The following is a 20,292-nucleotide window of genomic DNA, read 5'->3' on the forward strand; positions in this document are numbered from 1 at the left end:
GCTGGCGGTCGCTGAAGGGGACCCGCCTGCCTTCGCTACCGTGTTCCGAGCGCTGCAGGCACGGAACACGCGGCTGAGAGGCGCGCCGCACTTCCTCAAAGGTCGGCTTCTTTTACATCAATTTTGAACCTTATGCTAGGACATTATAGAGACGCAAGCTTCTAGCAGCGGCTAAGGGGGACCCGCCTGCCTTCGCTACCGTGTTCCGCGCGCTGCAGGCACGGAACACGCGGCTGAGAGGCGCGCCGCACTTCCTCAAAGGTCAGTTGCTTTTGCATCAATTTTGAACCTTATGCTAGGATATTATAGGGACGCAAGTTGCTGGCGGTCGCTGAAGGGGACCCGCCTGCCTTCGCTACCGTGTTCCGAGCGCTGCAGGCACGGAACATGCGGCTGAGAGGCACTTCCTCATAAGTCAGTTACTTCTGCATCAACTTTGACGGTTATCCGAGGACATTATAGAGACGCAAGCTGCTATAGTTCGTTTCCGCCACGAAGACGCGCCCCACCAATTTTTGGTCGAGGGAAGCGCGGGGTGCGGGGAGCTTGATCCGAGCAATCCTAGCGTCATTATTGTAGTGTGCGTGTGCACTCATGGATGATTTAGCGTGTACCGATTACATTCAAACATTAGCGGATGAATGGTGGGGCGCGTCTTCGTGGATGAAACGATCTATAGCGGCGGCTAAAGGGGACCCGCCTACGTTCGCTACCGTGTCCCGAGCGCTGCAGGCACGGAACATGCGACTGAGAGGCGTAAATATAAAAGAGTTTACCTTTATGACCTGTAACTCCCAACTAATACGAGCTAAGCATGACTTATTTTAAATGCCAAGATGAATTGGATTTTTCTTGCAAAAATTGATGACTAATATTGACTTGTGGAATAAGTTTTGCTGACGAAATATAAACATTACGCAAACACTTTTTGTTGCTATTTGTATCGTGTAGTGTGAAAAAACATTCAGTTCGAACGCGTTTACATATTTCATATTATTTTATTTAATCCTGAAGAAGATACTATTAATAATTCCACGTCAAAGATATCGTTAACAGTCAGTCTTTCCAAAAATATCGACAAAATGTATCTCGTAGTTTGTTCAAACCACATCGTGTTGTTTAATTAAAGTATTATTACTCCATTTGTGTTGTAATAAGCATGGGGACAGCTTATCTTATCGAGTAAATAATGCCGGTCAAGTTATCTAGACCTATGCTCGCTGGCTTATCTACGCCAATATTGTTAAGAAGAAAGTGTTTGTGTGTTTGTTTAGTACTTATCTTAGAAACAAACGGTAAGGCATATGATGCGCAGGAGTTTTCGATAGACTACTTAACTTAAGCAGAATCGCTAAAATCAAGTGGCAGTGGGCGGGGCACATAGCTCGTAGAGACGATGGCCGTTGGGGCAGAAAAGTTCTTGAGTGGCGACCACGGGCTGGAAGACGTAGCGTGGGCAGTCCTCCTACTAGGTGGGCCGACGATCTGGTAAAGGTCGCGGGAAGAGCCTGGATGCGGGCAGCGCAGGACCGTTCATTGTGGAAAACCTTGGGGCAGGCCTTTGTCCAGCAGTGGACGTCATTTGGCTGAAACGAAGGAACGAACTTAACACTGATTATGCATTTTATTACTAAAGGGATAAACTTACAGTTATTGGAAACGTAAGGGTCTACTTTTAGGGAGTAAATATAGGTGTCAGGGGCGTAGCTACTAAGGGGCAAGAGGGCAGTACCCCAGGGCCCCCAAGCTCCAGCAAATCTCAATTAAAAATCTGTCCCCTTAAGGGGCAAAATTAGTGCTGAATTAAATAGAATGGTGTAGAGGATAGTTATAGAATCTAATCTGCATCCACACACAAGATACTGAACTCTTTGTCTATTTCGGTAAGGTCGTGCATTGTTTATAGGATGACAAAGTACATGCGAACCGCCATCCTCAGAGTCCCTTCAAGATTGGCCTGATGGAATACTCGTACGTTTTAGTGGGTAAACATAGGGCTGATAGTCGCTGGTCAGTCTCTACAATAATCTGCTGTAGCAAAAAGGTCGCGTATGTCACTCAAAAAAAGTCGCGGGGCATGGTTAGTGGGAGATAAATTTTCATTTATCTTGGGACTGAAATATTTAAGATATTATTGTTCGGTGCATACCTACATTTTGAATTACGTAAGATAATAATATTTTACACAAAATTAGCAACGATATTTCCCGAAAGTTCGATTTGGAAGAGAAGAGAGAATTAACATGGAAAATAAGGAAAACTTTTTGCTTTGCCTTCAATGTCGATTCTAATTAGTTTTAATGAAAAAAACTACCATTTGGTTTCCGTATCTTGGCCGATAGCGATGTACCTTCCTAATTTGATGACTATTCTCTTCCCTTATAAACTTCCCGAGGGATCGGTTGAACATCCTCCATTCAGGAACATGTCAGCCCGAATGAGATCAATAGGCTTCCAGTTCTTCGCGTTATAATGATATCTACTCGCTGACCAACTAAGTAGGTAAACTTACAAATTTGCCGAACATAATTTCATTTGCCTACATACATAATTATTTCGTGCGTGGCCATTAACATACAATTAAATACTTTCGTTGTAACCTTTCCGCATAAATGCTTTGCTCAGTTAAATAACATGTAGGTAGGTGAAATTAAACTCTGTCTTATTACTACTAATGTTATTAAAAACAATACCTTTGTTTCAGGAGAACAATGTGACAGTTACGTGGAGTATTACAAGCAAATCACCTCAGAATAAGTATAATTTTGAAAATTTTAACAAATCATATAAATATTCTTATTGTTCACGTTGATTGTTATTTACAAATGATTACCTATTATTATTGAATCTGTAAATAATTAAATGTATATTTTGTTATGAAATATAGATGGTGATATTTTGACCTGTTTGTCTCTAATGGAACATTATGAGTATTGCTCCCCCTATGCTACATCTCTTTGCATGGTTTTTATAAATTATGCTTATCAAAAAATATGTAGGTAAAGTATCGAAAGTCCGATCCGAGAAACACATTGTATAAATCTCTCAAACAAAAACGAATAATGGGAATGGCTTTGATCAAAAAACTTATTATTATTTCTTGGATTTAGACCCATTTCTTGTCAAATCTCATATCTATTGCTACAAATATGATAATATGAGTTATTTATAGCACTGGCATATTAATCCCAACTAATATTATAAATGCGAAAGTAACTCTGTCTGTCTGTCTGTTACGCTTTCCCGCTTAAACCTCGCAACCGATTTTGATGAAATTTGGCATAGAGATAGTTTGAGTCCCGGGAAAGAACATAGGATAGTTTTTATCCCGGGTTTTGAAACAGGGACGCGCGCGATAAAGTTTTTCTGTGACAGACAAAATTCCACGCGGGCGAAGCCGCGGGCGGAAAGCTAGTAACTTAATAAGTAATGATAACTACTTTAAACAGTTCAGTCAAGGTTAAAAGAAAAATTCATATTTTAGAGTGATTTTCCATTGAAGCGGAACTGAGTGCTAAGTACTATAATCTCCTTGGATAAACTCATAATAATTATTTGTTCTAAAAGGAAAATAAAATGCAGAAATGTTACATATTAAAATATATAATTTTATTGTAAAATCTTACAAAGACAGTTTTATACACTGGACAGGTAACAAATATAGAAATGCATGCTTATAATATAGGCAGGTAGGTAAAACTTAGCAAGTTACATGTGCACCACCGCTCTGATGGACTTGCCAGTGTGCATCAAGTGGAATGCTTCATTGATTTCTTTCAGAGGGACGTCATGTGTAACAAAGTTATCAATTGGCAGTTTGTTGGTCAGGTACTCGTCAACAAGCTTAGGTACGCTGTCACGACTCTTGTACCCTCCAAAAGCCGTTCCCTTCCAGGTGCGACCAGTCACAAGCTGGAAGGGACGAGTCGAGATCTCCTCACCGGCAGCGGCCACTCCGATGATTACGGACACGCCCCAACCCTTGTGGCAAGCTTCCAGAGCTGCCCTCATGGTGTTCACATTACCGATGCATTCAAATGTGTAATCCAATCCACCATCTGTGAGACCGACTAAGACTTCCTGAATTGGCTTGTCGGAATCCTTGGGGTTCACAAATTCAGTGACACCAAACTTCTTGGCCACTTCAAATTTGTCAGGGTTGATGTCCACTCCAATGATTCTCTTGGCTCCAGCGGCCTTGCATCCCAGCGCCACAGCTAATCCCACGGCTCCCAGCCCGAAGATGGCACAGTTGGAACCTGGCTCCACCTTGGCTGTGTTCAGAGCTGCACCATAACCGGTGGGGATTCCACAGCCGAGCAGGCACACTTTGTCTAACGGCGCGGAATCGGCTACTTTGCACAGAGAAATTTCTAGAACTACAGTGTATTCACTGAATGTTGAGCATCCCATGAAGTGGTACAACTCCTGGCCCTTGCAGCGGAACCGCTTGGTGCCGTCGGGCATGACTCCCTGGCCTTGGGTCACGCGCACTCTCTGGCAGAGATTGGTTTTCGGGTTCAAGCAGAATTTGCATGTCTTGCACTGAGGTACATACAACGGAACGACGTGGTCGCCTGGCTTCACAGAAGTTACGCCTTCGCCGACGCTCTCGACGATGCCGCCACCTTCATGACCGAGAATAACGGGGAACACACCCTCTGGGTCCTTTCCGGACAGAGTGTATGCGTCAGTATGGCAGACGCCGGTCGCAGTGATCTTGACGCGAACTTCGCCTGCTTTTGGTGGATCCACTTCGATCTCTTCAATAGATAAAGGCTTGCCGGCTTCCCAGGCGACGGCAGCTTTACATTTTATCACTTTACCGGCTGTTGACATCGTGTTGAATTCACTGGACATCTGCCAACTAAGAACGCTGATGGACGACTGAATGAAAACTTGAATCTAATGGAAAATGGTTAGCTCTCGGTTGGAGATAAGAAGCTATCAATTGATGATGATGTAACAGCAAATATTCAGCTGACCTTGAGCCTTGATCGTGAATTCATGAATTTTTTTATAACGTGAAACGTCGCTCGCTGCTCGCTCGCTCAAGCTGTCAAAAACGTCATAACAAAAGTTTTTGAAGTTAGTTCTGCTTGCTTGTTTACTCGCCCAAATTAATGTTTTAAAAACGTAAAACATTAGTACAAAAAAAAATATGTTATCTAAAGTTCGATTACTTAATAATTAAAATAAAACAAAATTAGCTTAAAAAGTTCACGGATATTAATATTACAAATAAGTAGGTATAATTTTTAAATTAAATTCGGACTGCAACACTGTCACTCACCCACCATCTGGCTGTCACATCTGTCAAGTCAATTCGCGTGGTTACGGAGCCAAATTAAAAATTATTGCAATTTTTAATCATTAATGTTGTAAAATATCAATGGCGAAGCTTCATAGCTATTTCGTGCTGTGTCCTTTAATCGATCAGAAGAGTTTCCTGGGCGTATCTAAGGATAAAGACGCCGAGTTTGTGATCGTTACTTTGGGCCGCAATGTTGTGAATAAATACAGGGTAATTAAACGGATTTTTGATGATATTAAATATTACTAGTAAAGTTGACCAAATTTTAAACTATCTGTTTTCAATATATTGTATCATTATCTTATTCAAACTTGGAACATTAATTTGGTTTATTTTATAGGTTATGTTTTGGTCTTAGTTAACCCATTTAAATTTAATTTCCGAGTTAATTGCACTTTTAGTTCAGAATTGTATGTTTTTTAACATATTTTAAATATCTGAATCTTACTAACTGGACAAATCATCAGCTTTCAGATCAAAAACAGGTTGGAGGATGGACTTCCAAGGACCACATTACAGCTGCAGTCATCTACGACAAGGATCAGGGAGCGTATGTGGGCGTGTTCAACAAAAACATCATCAAGATTTGGAAAGAGGACTCGGATAATTTGGATAAAGTTAAAAAATATAAGGTGAACCTATTTTACTTATGAAACTTAATTGTTGATGAGTATTCTATCCTAGTTTAACATTAAAAACTGTGTATTTATTTTTTCAGTTTCCTCTGAACATTCTCAAACTGGTGCCCAGATACGGGGAACCAGCACTTGTTATATTTGAAAATGGCAACTGTGCCGCTCTTCCTTATGCCCTTGAGAACCGTAAGACGTATGAAAGCAAAGGACAAATTAAAGACAGTGAAAGTATTGTCGACGTAGCTACATACTCAGTCAATAATGTTGGGCACGTCTGCTATATCACTAAAGACGGCAAGGATAGACAAGAAATCGTTGTAAGCCCCCTCAGAGAAGAACTGGGTGATATGGAGAAGTCTAAGCTGAGTAAAGTCAAAATCACAAGACCAGATGATGTCTATGTTGTTGGGAAACTTATAAACACAAAAGACAAGCCCACAGTTTATATTCTATGTAAGTATCAATATAGGAAGTAAATGTTGAATAAAAAGTTTCTAATTTATGTTATTGATTTTAATAAACATTAATTGTTTCATTTCAGGGAGTGACTCAAAAATGACAGTTTACGACCTCCTCTCAAAGTCTTGGAAATCAGTAGGATCAGTACCTTGGGTGTCTACCCTGTCTACCGTGTCCCTAGCTTGGATGGGCAAGAACCACCTCATCGCATTCGGCAGCAACACTGACCAAGACGGGGCCATCATTGTAGCTTACAACACTTTGCTTGGTGTCGGATCATGCAGATATCCCATGAAAATGTACACAGAAGATGCCAGGTTATACTGTTTCTATGACAGAATCATCTTAGAGGCGTCTAATCATATTGGCATGCTACCCTATGTGTTGGAAACCAAAAGAAATCTTTCCAGTCTGCTTGGTTCACATGAGATCGTCCAAGATGAATGCACAGAAATAGCAGACTGGGGAACTCCGACCAGACCATTATACACTGCCAGTGACGAAATAAAAGAACTCTTGAAACTTGGAATTACTGAAAGAGCTGTCTGCTCACAAGTGGTACAACCATACTTTGAAAAATGTGACAGTGAGGGTATAAAAAATGTGTTGAAAGAATTCAATGATATTCCAGAGTCAGTTTTAGTCCAGTTACTAAATTATACCTTAAAATTAGCTCACTACACTGATGCATGTTTTGATGATTTTGAAAAATGGTACAATACCTTTTCAGAAAACTCAAAACCTGTAAAAGAACTGCTGGATTATGCATTTGAAATAACTTTCAGTGATGCCCTCTTGATACCCTATCTCAGAGAGTCTTTGAATCTGAATGATACATTATTTCTGATGTCATACATGTCACACTTGCTTATGGATTCTGAGACTGAATTCAATACTGATTATGAAAGTAAGCTGTGTGACTGGTGTATACTTCTTACTGACGCATTTTATCAACAGTTCCTGATGACAAAAGATGAGAAAGTTACAAATGTGCTGTGCCACACTCTGGAAGTAGTGTCAAGTTTGGTGCAACAACTAGACAAAATAGATGAACTGTTGCCTCTTTTGAACAAGTTTGTAACAGGAAGGTTTAAACCACATGAGAATGAAGATTCCTTACCTTATACTATTGAATTGATGCAAATATAACTTCTTTTTACATACAACTGTGTTTTTTTAATCTAATAATTGCCTTTTTATTATTAATAGTAGAACAGAACTAATTTAAAAACAGTGACTTTAGACGAAATGAAAAACAATAATTAGGAAACAGTCTTTTTATTAGCAGCTCTAGCAAATTGCACAACCATTGGTTTTTCTTTTAATAAAAATCCATTTGTTTCATGAAGCGCTGTTTCAGCTAAATGCTGAGATGGAAATGTAACAAACGCCTGTCCTTTCATCTTCCCTTCTTGCATCACCCTCACATCAAACCCAACCAACTCTTCTTCACTGAGCCTCTCCACATAGTGCCTGTATATTCTCTTCACATCTTGTTCGGTGACAGACTTAGCCAGATTTTTGATATACAGTCTCATTGATGGCTCACCAGGGTGATAGTTTTTGAAAACAGGCAACATCTTCATATCACTGTGGGATAGTCTATTATCTAACAATTCTTTTCTTGATATACTAGGCTGTTCAGATTCTGATGACGGAGTTTCTTCAGCAGGGGCGGGCAATTCCTCTTTCTGGAATTTCCCAAACTCGCTTACAACTTGCACTTCTTGAGCTTGCTTTTGTAAAGCATCCTGGTGAACTACTAAAGCAATTTTCTTGGGTTCCTGGATGCTGGGGGCATTCTCAAATACCTCCTGTTGGTTCACAGGTACTCTCTTCACTTTGGGCAGCTTGGCAGTGGATATTATAGCTGCTGGACGTTTCCGGGTGACAGGAAGAGTATGTAGCCTTTTCACAGATTTCGGTAAAAGTTGTTTCTCCCTCTCACCATCACTTGACATTTCAGACTCTTCTTCACTATCTGGTGTTGGGATTGCAGCAATTTCGTCAAGAAACAAGTATCTAAACATTTCCTTAAAGCTAAGCACCGCATTTTCATCGACTCGAAATGGTGTATCCAAAGACATTTTGTTCATAAGATGCAATGCTTGGACATAAAAAGGTTTGTGGGAGAGCAATGCTTTAATGATGTTAATAATGATGTTTGGGTCTGGATCTGGATACTTGTACTTTAGATGCGCAGGCGGAGGTTGGTAAAAGTCTACAGAGGGATTCCAGGCGTTAAGTAGCCTCAGAAATTCCTTTACTTGCTTTGTAGTTGACGAACTTCTTTCGATGTCATTTTTATCGTGTGTTATGGGTTCCTTTTCTAAAGAATATTCCACAACTAACCTCCTTTGTGCTATTTCAAGCTGATGAAGACGTATTAGCGAAGCTTTAGCTGTCTCCACCGAAGGGAAAGAAGCAAACACATAGTTCCGTTTTTTGGTTGTTTCCCACACTTTTTCGGCACCAAAATGCTTTAATAGTTGCTCTTTATCTTGAATTGATAATTCTGTTGGTAAATGTCGAATCATCAACACCTTTGACATGGTGTTTTACAGTTACTTTATTTAATTACAACAAAACCTGAAAGACTAACAACAAAGATCTTTTGACAATCAGCTGGTTGTTGTCAAAAACACCACTTCAATCAAAACGTTTCGTGTCACGTAGGTATTGCAATTTTTTAAATCTTCTTCTTCTTTCTGTATTATTTCGTATCATTTATCTCCTCACATTTAAAAATATTTTTTATTTAATTTAATGTGCTGCAGTCACTCACACCAAAAAAACAACAGGTTGCGCGCGATTGTGCGCGCGTTCAGAAACGCGCCTGTATGATGAGTTGATGACAGGTTTGACAGATTTTTTTGACATTCTCTTCTCGTTTGGAAATCTTGACTGATCTTGACCGGTGTTTACTTCACAGATTAGAGAGTATGGTTTACTTTTCCTGTTGTATTGTGATTTTATGATTAGAGTTAATGTAGGCCTTTGCTTATTAGAATACCTTAAATATAAGTAAAACCATGGCAGAGACGCCTTGGAAGAAAGTTGTAAAAGTCGTTGTACTTGGCGACATAGGCAGAAGTCCACGTATGCAGTATCATGCTTTATCTCTCGCAAGTAGCGGACTGAAAGTGATTATGATTGGTTACACTGAGACTAAACCACTGCTGGAGATACTAGAAAACCCGGATATTACTATCTCGAAGCTGAACCCAATGATTTTTAATAAAGGGCCAAAATTTCTTCAGTATGCAATGAAAGCATTATGGCAGACTATAAGCTTGCTGCTAACGTTGTTCATTACTGGGCAATGTGACTACTTACTTTGTCAGAATCCTCCTGCCATTCCCACTTTACCAGTTTGTCGGATTTATTGCCTAGTTACAAGGGCCAAGTTTATAATTGATTGGCACAACTATGCATACTCGATTATGGCTCTGTCCCTGCCTACAGGGCACCCACTGTTGAAATTTTCTAAATTTCTTGAAAGATATTTTGGCCAATCGTCTGATGAAAACCTCTGTGTTACGAATGCAATGAAAGATGATTTGTTGCAGAATTGGAATATAAAGTATGTAATGCAATTGTCTACTAATATCTGTCTGATTCAATAGGCTATTCCAATGTATGTTATAAGTCTGTACAAACTGTTACATGAATAATCTCTTACTTTCAGTGCCAAGGTGCTGTATGATAGACCACCAAAGATTTTCCATCCAATCTCATTAGAAGAAAAGCATAACTGGTTTATGAAAATTAGCCAGCAGTACCCTGAATTTGGATCTCACCGACAGGGGGAAGGGAGTGGGAGCAGGACAGTGTTCACCCAGCTAATTGACAACAGTGTATCGTTGAGGACAGACCGACCTGGCCTATTGTTCAGCAGCACGAGCTGGACTCCAGATGAAAATTTTGGTATACTTATGGATGCTTTACAGGGTAATTTAGTAGAAGTTTCTAAATTGGTAAGCACATTAAAATACTTGTTGCAGAATAAACTTACTTTATACCTTTTACAGTTTATGAAACTTCATACAATCTCACCAAGAAATTGCCCAAACTTATCTGTGTTATAACTGGCAAGGGTCCGATGAAGCAACACTACACAGAACTACTGAAATCCAAGGACTGGAAGCATGTACAAGTGGTGACTCCGTGGCTGGAAGCATCCGACTACCCCACCATGGTGGCCAGTGCAGACTTGGGTGTGTGTCTCCACACCAGCTCTTCTGGCCTGGACTTGCCTATGAAGGTTGTGGATATGTTTGGGGCAGGTCTCCCTGTGTGTGCTTTTGATTTCAAGTGGTAAGATACAAAACTTATAAAACATTCTATGTTAAAACTCTATCCATAAAATATCAATATTCTTGTAATTTCAATAAAACCTTCAATAAATAAGAGAAAGAAAAAAACATTGTAGCAGTGTAGCTTTTACTCTTTATTCTTTCAGTCTTCATGAACTGGTGCAGAATGGAGTCAATGGGTACACATTCAAGGACAGTGATGAGCTTTCCAAACAAATAGTCAAGTGGTTTCACGGCTTCCCAAAACATGTGCCACAGAACAAAGTTGCAGATGCCATGAGGAATGAACTGAGCAAATTCCAGAACTCTAGATGGGAGGAAAACTGGAATATGAGAGCAAAAAGCTTTTTTGAATCATGATAGTGTGTCAATATGATGATGGGACCAATTAAATCTAAGAAAGTACTGTACAGTAGTACTGTAAATAAATTGACAAGATAATTTATTACTTTAAAATATTTTTATTTGTCTTAAAAATAAATGCAGAACAGATTCCACGCAGTAAACAAAATATTTGCTTTACACATTTCCTTACACTAATAGTCTTTCAATTTCTTGTTGAATGCTCTGAATTTGAGGTTTGAGTTGCGAACCTTCGTTGATGGTGATGGAGCACGAAATGATGGGGCGCGACACGCCGCACGCGCGCCCGAGCGCCTGTTTCGACCTCACAAACACATACGGCACATTTTTGTCCTCGCACAGAATAGGTATGTGAAGCACGATTTCTAACGGCTCCGTGTCAGCCGCCATTATAATGAACTCGGAGAGACCTCTGTTCAAGGTCTTCGTGGCCTCGTTGGCGCCCTTGCGGAGCTGCTTATAGTTAGCGGCCTGCTGCACCAGGTTTAGAATTTTGGCGGTGAGGGCCGCATCCGCCAGCGGGTACGCTTTAGGGTTGACTGCTGCTTCGGTTTCGGCCTGAAACAGAGCAAAAATCGTCAAAAGAAGAACTTGCGGCACAACACATTTTACACATAACCTAAAAATTCAATGTGGTAATATTTTGCACAAAAGTAATACAACATGTAAAGTGAATTCGGTGTGGTAAAAATCTTTTTATAAAAGTGAAATGGAAGAAGGAAATGTAGACAGAATTAAGAAATTTAATTAACAACACGTGATACTAACCATGTTTACTTTTTTACTATTCCGAGTGTTGATACAAATTCAACCTCTCGGCGAAAACTCGCTTCACTGAGGAAATCACACCACAGATATGGATCTGTGGAGGAAACTGATGTAAACAGTTTACTAAACGAAACTCGAAAGCCTGGAGAACAAATTTTTACACAGACGCGACGCGAATTCCCTCCACCACACGCACGCACACGGCACACTCGTTGTCCAGTGTTGCCAGTCGGGTCTAGTCAGAAATTACCAGAAATATAAAAAAAAGTAACCTTTTTGAATAAAAAGTAACCTTCATACGGGGGGGGGGGGGGGGGGGGTGCGGAGCGATGATTGTGTAAGGTTGTTCATGGATGGAAAATGAATACAATTGATCATCTAAATTCGAAAAGTGACCAGTCGTATAAAAACGTTTCATGGATTTGCGTTTTATTATCGAAAAACATTCGCTAAAACTCATTTTTTTTAACAAATAATAAATCAAATTCAAGTTTAAATGCACTTTATGACATAATTTTTAAATTGTCACTATTAATATTTTTTACTGAATAACCTGTAAAGTTAATTCTACAATTTCTGAAAAATCACCTAAAAGTAACCTTTTCATTAGTGTAACCTAAAAGTAACCACAGCAGTTTAAAAGTAACCTAAAAGGTTACAAAAGTAACCTTCTGGCAACACTGGCGTTGTCGCAAATGTCACTGTCACTGTCAAATTCTATCTGTCATTGTGGCGTTCACAGATATCCTACAGCGTTGTTTTTTATTATTCGATTTAACACGTTTTGTTATGACTTATAAATGAATATGGTAAAAAATATTAGAATTTCAAAAAGTACCAAAAGGCTAGTGTAAAAGACTTGCTCTTGCTGCTACTGCTAACGTTTTATATGCTGCTTTTACACTTGAATAAGCTGAGTAGACCGACGTCCGACACGGCCTTAGGCTGACTCCACACGTACAATAGGTAGAGATGGGTAGTGGGTAAAAACCCATTTCACCCGATTGGGTTTAAACTGGGTGATTTGGGTAAAAACCCGGTTTTTACCCATTATCACCCATTCTGGTGGGTGAAAACAAAAATAGCGTATTTTTAAAGTGAGAAGTGGTATTTGTTGCTAAGGGGGCGTTCTAGTGTTACGTAATGCAATCTGGGGGGAGAGGAGGTCTTGAAAAACGGTACAATGCGTTACAGTGGCGGAAGGGCGGTTTGATTTCAAGTTTTTAAGCAGAAGTACTTTGTAGTTGGTGTTGTTATTTGTTACTTTATACCGTAATGTCATCAAAGAGAGAGTTTGGCATCTTTGGCATCCCCCCCCCCCCTCCATGTCCTTGCCATGATCACAAATTATTGTTGTGCCGGACGGTATGGGGTTGCAACCCTGTGCGGACCCTTGATACCGTACGCCGACACGGCGCGATGCGGGGTGCAGCGCGAGCGGGAGAGCGAGACGAAGGGGGCGGGGAGCGCAGAAATAATAACTCGGTTGTGGTTGAGACTGTGACCGGTTCCTCGGAGCAGTGGCGAGAGCTTGGTGTTGTAGCTTGTTGAGGAGAAAACGCGGAACTGACTGGGTCCGGATGGCACCCCGATATTTATTTACTTTCATTAGAGTGAGAAAACCTAGCTGCCTCTCGCTCTAATGAAACAGCAAATCTATTGCCCTCTCTTTCTAATTTAGACCCCCCCTGGGCGGCAATACCGTATAGAGAGCCTGTTTTTTATCTCTTCGGTGACCTATTTTTTAACTATGACCTTGACCTACTTCTTATCGGATTCTAATTAGCTCTTCCACTATTCTTTGGAATCTATGTTATTTATTTTCAGACAAATTACTTCTTACTATTCGATAGGTAAATAAAGGTACACAGGTACAGGGTTAATTACTAATAAAGCATTTGTACAAAAATTAGGGCTCATTTGGCCACACTATTTTACATTAATTGCCTTTATGGCTAATTAAGATTATCACCAATTAAAAGTACATAACTATAAAGATCTATACATAATTATCTTTCTAATTTACATATTATAAATACGATTCGACATACATAACTATGCGAAATTATAGGTTTAATCGATATACATAAAACAAAGGGCTATCAAATTATACATTTCTATGGTTTTCTAAAATAAACTATGATTTATACATCTCCAACGTCCCACATACGCCTATTAATCAGTAATTAAGGACTCGACACATTACTAATTGAGAACCAACAAAGAGAAAGTGGACTGTATTACGAAGTTATCGATATTTAAACTATACAAACTTTATAAAACGAAATAAAAATGAAACAACTATGAAACAACTATGAAACAAAAACGAAACAATTATTTACAGCTATTTTACGGTACGATTCGGAGGCCGTCCGTCGTGCACATTTGTGTTCCTACTAAATTTCTTCTAAATCGGTTCAACGATTCTTGAAATAACACCATTTTATAAAATAATTGGTCACATCATCATAACGTGATCAATTTTACGATTTGGCCACGATATAAATGCATATTAGTGTTAAATTTGACTTATTACTTATTAATCAATAAACTTAAATGAGAAAAATTCAATAAAAATAAAGAAAAGATACCAATTGAAATAATTATAAAATTATTTGTTTTCACCCGGTGTAAACACCCACGGGTGGAATGAAACGGGTTTTTATTGGGTTTTTACCCTCATGTGGGTTTTTACCCGGGTGGAAACCCATCTCTAACAATAGGTGAACCGTGAATCTAATGAATGGTTGGGACACAGAGCACTAATCACAGATATGGATTAGAGGCACTAATGGTTGGGAAATCTTCACGCGCGTCGGCACTTACGGGACAGGAGACTCGAGATCTGACTTGATCGATAGTACCTGAAGTTTTGCCTCTTGTCTGTTCAACTTCGTGGAGGAGGCACCTCACGTTACGAAATTAACCTTTTATCAGACTTTTATTCTCATCCACCCCCTTCAAGCTTGCCACCGGGGTGATGGTTGGCACTAATATAGTGGTGTTTACCACCCAATTGGCACATATATTTATTCCCATCCATCTACCACCTCCGTGTTATAGGGCATAAACATTATACGCATTTCATGTCGCCCGCTTGGTTGGCAGAGGCCTTCCTTTTTATTATTATAAGCAATAAATTGACTTATAACCAAATTTAATTTAAGTCCCTACTTAAATTAAATTTTTGGGTAGGTACGTATCCTTAGTCCTTGAGAAAAGGCTATAACGATACTATCTATAGGGATAGATAGAAGCCAATAAAATAATAGTTAATGGTGTATTTTTTATTTTTAACAGGCACTGTATACATGCACATCTATTCAATAAAGAAACAAATTCCATAGTACAGTCATTATTTTTTAAAATTTCGATATTCTGTTTTGTTTATTGTTTACTGTTATATTCATCTGTTTTATGAATTATCTGTTCTGTTTCGGCACTAGGCATTAAGACAAAAGAGAAATTTTATTTACTACAGTATCATATAAATTGAAATGTACTCCAGATTGTAAATTAATTAAATCTATAAGTAAGAGTCTATAGATAGCAAAACATATTATGCTACTGGAAGGTGACATACTCGTGTACAGACAAATATTCTAGTATATTGACCCCACTGATGCCAAACTCATTTAGAACCAATGGAGCAATATCTGTGATACAATTTTTTTCTCCTATTGTTTAGAAAACTTTCTAGGTATTTATGTATAAATAGACTTGATTCATCTAAAAACAGTAAGAGTAAGTTGTTACAAAGCCTTATTTTTATTACAAAATCTACAAATATTACAATGCCACATCATGTAAATAGTGCACAGCAAGTTAAATAATTTTTTATATTATGTATGTTAACAAAGTACTGTCTAGACTTACTCTGAAAACTTTTGAGAATACATTTATGTAACAAAACATTTCAATATAAGATTGATGAGTACAGCATTAGATGGAAACAAATATGTATTGCAAATATTAACACTAAAATGAAATATAACTTATCTACATCACCTTCAATTTAGTCATTCCACACATGAAACTGTCTCCTTTTACTTATACAGTGTGAGTCACGTTAAAGTGTACATATGAAAATAGATGAAACTAGACCTATTTTTATCGACAAAAAAGTGGTCAAAAATTTTTTGAGATTTTTTTTTAATTTTTTATAGAATTTTTTTTCTACCAATTACTTATTGTAAAGAAAACGTAATAACTTTTAAACTAAGCAGTATATCCTGATAAAATAAAAACAGTAATAATTTTAAATAACAGGCGATACTAAAAAAATACATACAATACAAAAAAAATGCCAACAAATAATAAAAAATGATACTTTTTGAAAAAAATCTGCTTAAAAATTCGTGTTTTTTTGGTTATTTGATAAATTTCTCCGAAAAATGCCCCTATAACAGGTGGTTTTTATTGTTTTGTATTATTCTCTATTGTATTACCTTTGTAAAATCAAAAATTGCATGTCTCTATCCCTATCACAACATTTGCTATGATCGTTTGAACTAAGCCTCTCCGGGCGCGCCATTCAACGCTTCGTTAACAACGAAACCGAAAATGGCTCTAGATTTGTAATTTTGATAAAGACAAGTTAGATTTCAAGTAAAAACAAAAGATTTCGAAGTAAAATAAGCATTTTAGTTAAAATTAAAATTGTCCCTACCTGTAGAGGAGAATAATGTTGTGGTAGGCCTTTGTTCAAACTATCATAGCAAATATTGTGATAGGGATAGAGATATGCAATTTTTGGTTTTACAAAGATAATACGATAGAGAATAATACACAACAATAAAAACTACCTGTTATAGGGGCATTTTTTGGAGAAATTTATCAAATAACCAATAAAACACGAATTTTTAAGATGTTTTTTTTCAAAAAGTATCATTTTTTATTACTTGTTGGCATTGTTTGTGTATTGTATGTATTTTTTTAGTATCGCCTGTTATTAAGCATTATTACTGTTTTTATTTTATCAGGATATACCGCTTAGTTTAAAAGTTATTACGTTTTCTTTACAATAAGTAATTGGAAGAAAAAAAATTCTATAAAAATTTAAAAAAAATCTCAAAAAATTTTTGACCTCTTTTTTGTCGATAAAAATAGGTCTAGTTTCATCTATTTTCATATGTACACTTTAACGTGACTCACACTGTATACAGTGTCTTTTAAACTAAGCGCTATATCCTTATACAATAAAAACAGTAATAATGCTAAATATCAGGCGATACTAAAAAAATACATAAAATACACAAAAAATGCCAACAAATAATAAAAAATGATACTTTTTGAAAAAAATCTGCTTTTAAATTCGTGTTTTTTTGGTTATTTGATAAATTTCTCCAAAAAATGCCCCTATAACAGGTGGTTTTTATTACTTTTTATTATTCTCTATCGTATTATCTTTGTTAAACCAAAAATCGCATGTCTTTATCCCTATCACAACATTTGCCATGATCGTTTGAACAAAGGCCTGTCACAACATTATTCTCCGCTACAAGTAGAGACAATTTTAATTTTAACTAAAATGCTTATTTTACTTCGAAATCTTTTGTTTTTATTTGAAATCTAACTTGCCTTTATCAAAATTACAAATCTAGAGCCATTTTCAGTTTCGTTGATAACGAAGCTTTGAATGGCGCGCCCGGAGAGGCTTAGTTCACACGATCATTGCAAACGTTGTGATAGGAATAGAGACATGCGATTTTTGGTTTTACGAAGGTAATACGATAGAGAATAATACAAAGTAATAAAAACCACCAGTTATAGGGGCATTTTTTGGAGAAATTTATCAAATAACCAAAAAAACACGAATTTCAAAGCAGATTTTTTTCAAAAAATATAATTTTTTATTATTTGTTGGCCTTTTTTGTGTATTTTGTGTATTTTTTTAGTATCGCCTGATATTTAGCATTATTACTGTTTTTATTTTATCAGGATATACCGCTTAGTTTAAAAGTTATAACGTTTTCTTTACAATAAGTAATTGGAAGAAAAAAAATTCTATAAAAAATTTAAAAAAAATCTCAAAATTTTTTTGACCTCTTTTTTGTCGATAAAAATAGGTCTAGTTTCATTTATTTTCATATGTACACTTTAACGTGACTCACACTGTATACCAGATAGATAATAAAACTGAGTACCTATCTAAGCATCTAATTACAAATTGTATTTCATTTTTGTATAATAGAAAATATAACAGAACTCTTCTTTCTTAGCCCATTATAATACTTAAAATTACCTAAACAAACATAAAATTAACTTTGTCTTTATTTTAGTCACTGACTCCACTTAATACACTTTAGTTTGGTCCACGACGAAGCCTGTATTATGAAGGCTTCACATACTTATACTAGTTAGGTTTTTTGAAAACTGGCCCTTGGTTATTTTGGTTTTGGCTGGACAGAAAGGCCAGGTGGCCTTTAGGACACTTGTTCGCATAGTGACCTTTGGTGCCGCACTTGAAACATGTCACCTCTTCAAGTGGTTTATGCATTGAGCGCTGCAATCTTTGAGTGTTCATGTCTTCGTTTTCACCGACTGGCTTAACGTAGCCAAGCGCACGGTATCTAGCCTCTTCTTGTCTCTGCGCTGCTTCTCTTTGCTGAAAATGTAATAATTAGAGCATTAACTGTGATGTAAAGGAAAGTAGCCATAAAGATATTTATCTTATTGTGTTTAAAAATTGTACTACAAAATTGAATTGTTTTGTGTTTATCACAGCATTGGCTTACCTCTATGGGTATTTTGTTGCAAGTGGACGCTTTGTGTCCAACTTCTGAACAGTAGTGACAAACGGGCAGCCTCTTGGCATCCTTGGTCTGCTCTGGCGGAGCAGGCAGCTCGAAGCGTGGATGCATGAATTTACAGTTGCGGCCGTCGGGACAGAAGCCGGCCAGGTAGTTCATGCACAGCACTCGGCGCACGTGCCGGTGGCGGCAGTGAGGACCGTGTCTGCAGAAACCTCGGTCATACCTGGAACGTAATATACAAGACCATTAAACTCAAATTCATTACAGCAAGTTTAGTCCAGCAGTGGACGTCTTTCGGCTGAAACGAACGAATGAACGAACGAACAAAGTAAATAATGTAATCAACATGGCTTTAGCAGAATTTAATGGAGATATTGAATGAGTACTATTATCCCTGATCTGGCTATAAACAAAAGAAAAAATAACCAATGAACATACCAAGGGCAGTCTTTGATTTTGCTCTCAGGGTCTATGTGAAGAAACGGGCACTCTTTATTGTGGCACGCGTTGAATCTGGCGTAGAAGTAGCACTCGGGCATCTTGGACATGTCATACTCGTGAAGGAACTCGCACTGGTCGCCCTTCTTGCAGAGGCCTCGCAGCCAGTGCTTGCACACCACGGTCCGATCACCGCGCACGTGCCGGTACGGGCACTGCGGCCCGTTGCCGCAGCCGCCCGGCTGACTGAAGAACTCGCATACTGCTGCTGTTGATTCTGAAGTTTGAGTGATAAACAATGCTTATATGGATAGGTTATAATAAAAAAGATGAAATAGAGCTATGGTGTTGGATTAAAAATCAGTTTTGGTGTTTGAAGGAAAACTTACTGTCCATTCCAGGGAACGGCAGTGGAAGCGCCCCATACTGTTCTTCCAAAGCGTAGTCGATATCAAACTTGATGTGGTCCACGTTCGCAACTAGCACCTCCATTTTGATCTAAACCCTTACAAATATTATTGTAATAAAAATTCAAAATTACTATTTAATCATGAAAAACAAATTCAATTCAATTATTGGAAAATTAACACAAAAGTTAAAGAATGCAAGAAAATTACTGCCGCTCGCTCGCTTTCGCTTGGCAATTTTTTGACAGTTGATTGACTTTGACACTTGACAGAGAGTAACTATTTTCTGTTTCATTTCACGCTTGAGGTTGGCGCGTATTGCGTCATATTGAGATCGTACGTAGTGTATAGGTGTACCAGAATCTCATGGCAAACAAAAATATTGGAAAAGTGTGTTTTTCATATGGCCATTGTCTATGGCTTTATTGTCACCTGTCAAAGTAAATCAAGAGATCTGTCAGCCGCTGCAGAAATTTTGTAATCTCTTCATGCCTATTTGTTATTTTTGTGAAAAAGACGAAAAACTCAAGCAAGTCATATTGTTTTCACAGTGTATTGTAAAATAAGGCATAATTCAAAGTCAATCTTTGATTTTAAAGCGCGTCGTTGAGTTGACAGTAAGTTGGAGTGAAATGTTTTGATACTTACCTACATTTAGTTTATTACCTAACTGCGACAGAAGGAGGGTTATGTTTATTTTTATATTATTCTTACCTAATAGCTGCTTTACCGGGGTTTTCAGGTGTATTTCATGCATTGGTGCAGAGGAATGGTGAAAATGTTATGACTATGTAAAGAAAATTGAAAAAGATTTCATCAAGCAAGTTTGAGTAATGG

The 20,292-nt window shown here is 37.9% G+C and overlaps 6 protein-coding genes and 1 long non-coding RNA gene across 7 annotated transcripts; 3 read left to right on the forward strand and 4 right to left on the reverse strand.

Annotated features, from left to right (window-relative positions):
• The first annotated feature begins 144 nt into the window (after positions 1–144).
• On the forward strand, positions 145–2,902 carry LOC135077236 (uncharacterized). The gene is made up of 2 exons (XR_010258434.1): positions 145–261; positions 2,705–2,902. It is a non-coding gene; the product is annotated as an uncharacterized LOC135077236 (long non-coding RNA).
• A 683-nt stretch (positions 2,903–3,585) lies between these two features.
• LOC135077237 (alcohol dehydrogenase class-3) lies at positions 3,586–5,042 on the reverse strand. The gene has a single exon (XM_063971775.1). The coding sequence runs from the start codon at positions 4,858–4,860 to the stop codon at positions 3,709–3,711; it is 1,152 nt and encodes a 383-aa protein (XP_063827845.1). The 5' UTR covers positions 4,861–5,042; the 3' UTR covers positions 3,586–3,708.
• A 263-nt stretch (positions 5,043–5,305) lies between these two features.
• Positions 5,306–7,574, forward strand: LOC135077748 (uncharacterized). The gene is made up of 4 exons (XM_063972319.1): positions 5,306–5,524; positions 5,782–5,946; positions 6,033–6,402; positions 6,491–7,574. Exons 1-4 carry the CDS (start codon positions 5,393–5,395, stop codon positions 7,555–7,557), a joined length of 1,734 nt encoding a protein of 577 aa, XP_063828389.1. The 5' UTR covers positions 5,306–5,392; the 3' UTR covers positions 7,558–7,574.
• A 59-nt stretch (positions 7,575–7,633) lies between these two features.
• Positions 7,634–9,009, reverse strand: LOC135077749 (RNA-binding region-containing protein 3-like). The gene has a single exon (XM_063972320.1). The coding sequence runs from the start codon at positions 8,958–8,960 to the stop codon at positions 7,671–7,673; it is 1,290 nt and encodes a 429-aa protein (XP_063828390.1). The 5' UTR covers positions 8,961–9,009; the 3' UTR covers positions 7,634–7,670.
• A 350-nt stretch (positions 9,010–9,359) lies between these two features.
• LOC135077750 (chitobiosyldiphosphodolichol beta-mannosyltransferase) lies at positions 9,360–11,180 on the forward strand. The gene is made up of 4 exons (XM_063972322.1): positions 9,360–9,991; positions 10,097–10,359; positions 10,440–10,725; positions 10,871–11,180. Exons 1-4 carry the CDS (start codon positions 9,441–9,443, stop codon positions 11,082–11,084), a joined length of 1,314 nt encoding a protein of 437 aa, XP_063828392.1. The 5' UTR covers positions 9,360–9,440; the 3' UTR covers positions 11,085–11,180.
• Positions 11,166–12,069, reverse strand: LOC135077751 (NHP2-like protein 1). The gene is made up of 2 exons (XM_063972323.1): positions 11,856–12,069; positions 11,166–11,645 (listed from the first exon to the last, which is right to left on the reverse strand). The coding sequence occupies exons 1-2, from the start codon at positions 11,856–11,858 to the stop codon at positions 11,256–11,258; spliced, it is 393 nt and encodes a 130-aa protein (XP_063828393.1). The 5' UTR covers positions 11,859–12,069; the 3' UTR covers positions 11,166–11,255.
• A 5,907-nt stretch (positions 12,070–17,976) lies between these two features.
• On the reverse strand, positions 17,977–19,693 carry LOC135077238 (cleavage and polyadenylation specificity factor subunit 4). Its single transcript, XM_063971776.1, has 4 exons — positions 19,438–19,693; positions 19,049–19,325; positions 18,593–18,833; positions 17,977–18,462 (listed from the first exon to the last, which is right to left on the reverse strand). Exons 1-4 carry the CDS (start codon positions 19,538–19,540, stop codon positions 18,211–18,213), a joined length of 873 nt encoding a protein of 290 aa, XP_063827846.1. The 5' UTR covers positions 19,541–19,693; the 3' UTR covers positions 17,977–18,210.
• Positions 19,694–20,292: the final 599 nt, after the last annotated feature.

Source organism: Ostrinia nubilalis, chromosome 13 (genome assembly GCF_963855985.1).
Source record: "Ostrinia nubilalis chromosome 13, ilOstNubi1.1, whole genome shotgun sequence".
NCBI lineage: Eukaryota > Metazoa > Arthropoda > Insecta > Lepidoptera > Crambidae > Ostrinia > Ostrinia nubilalis.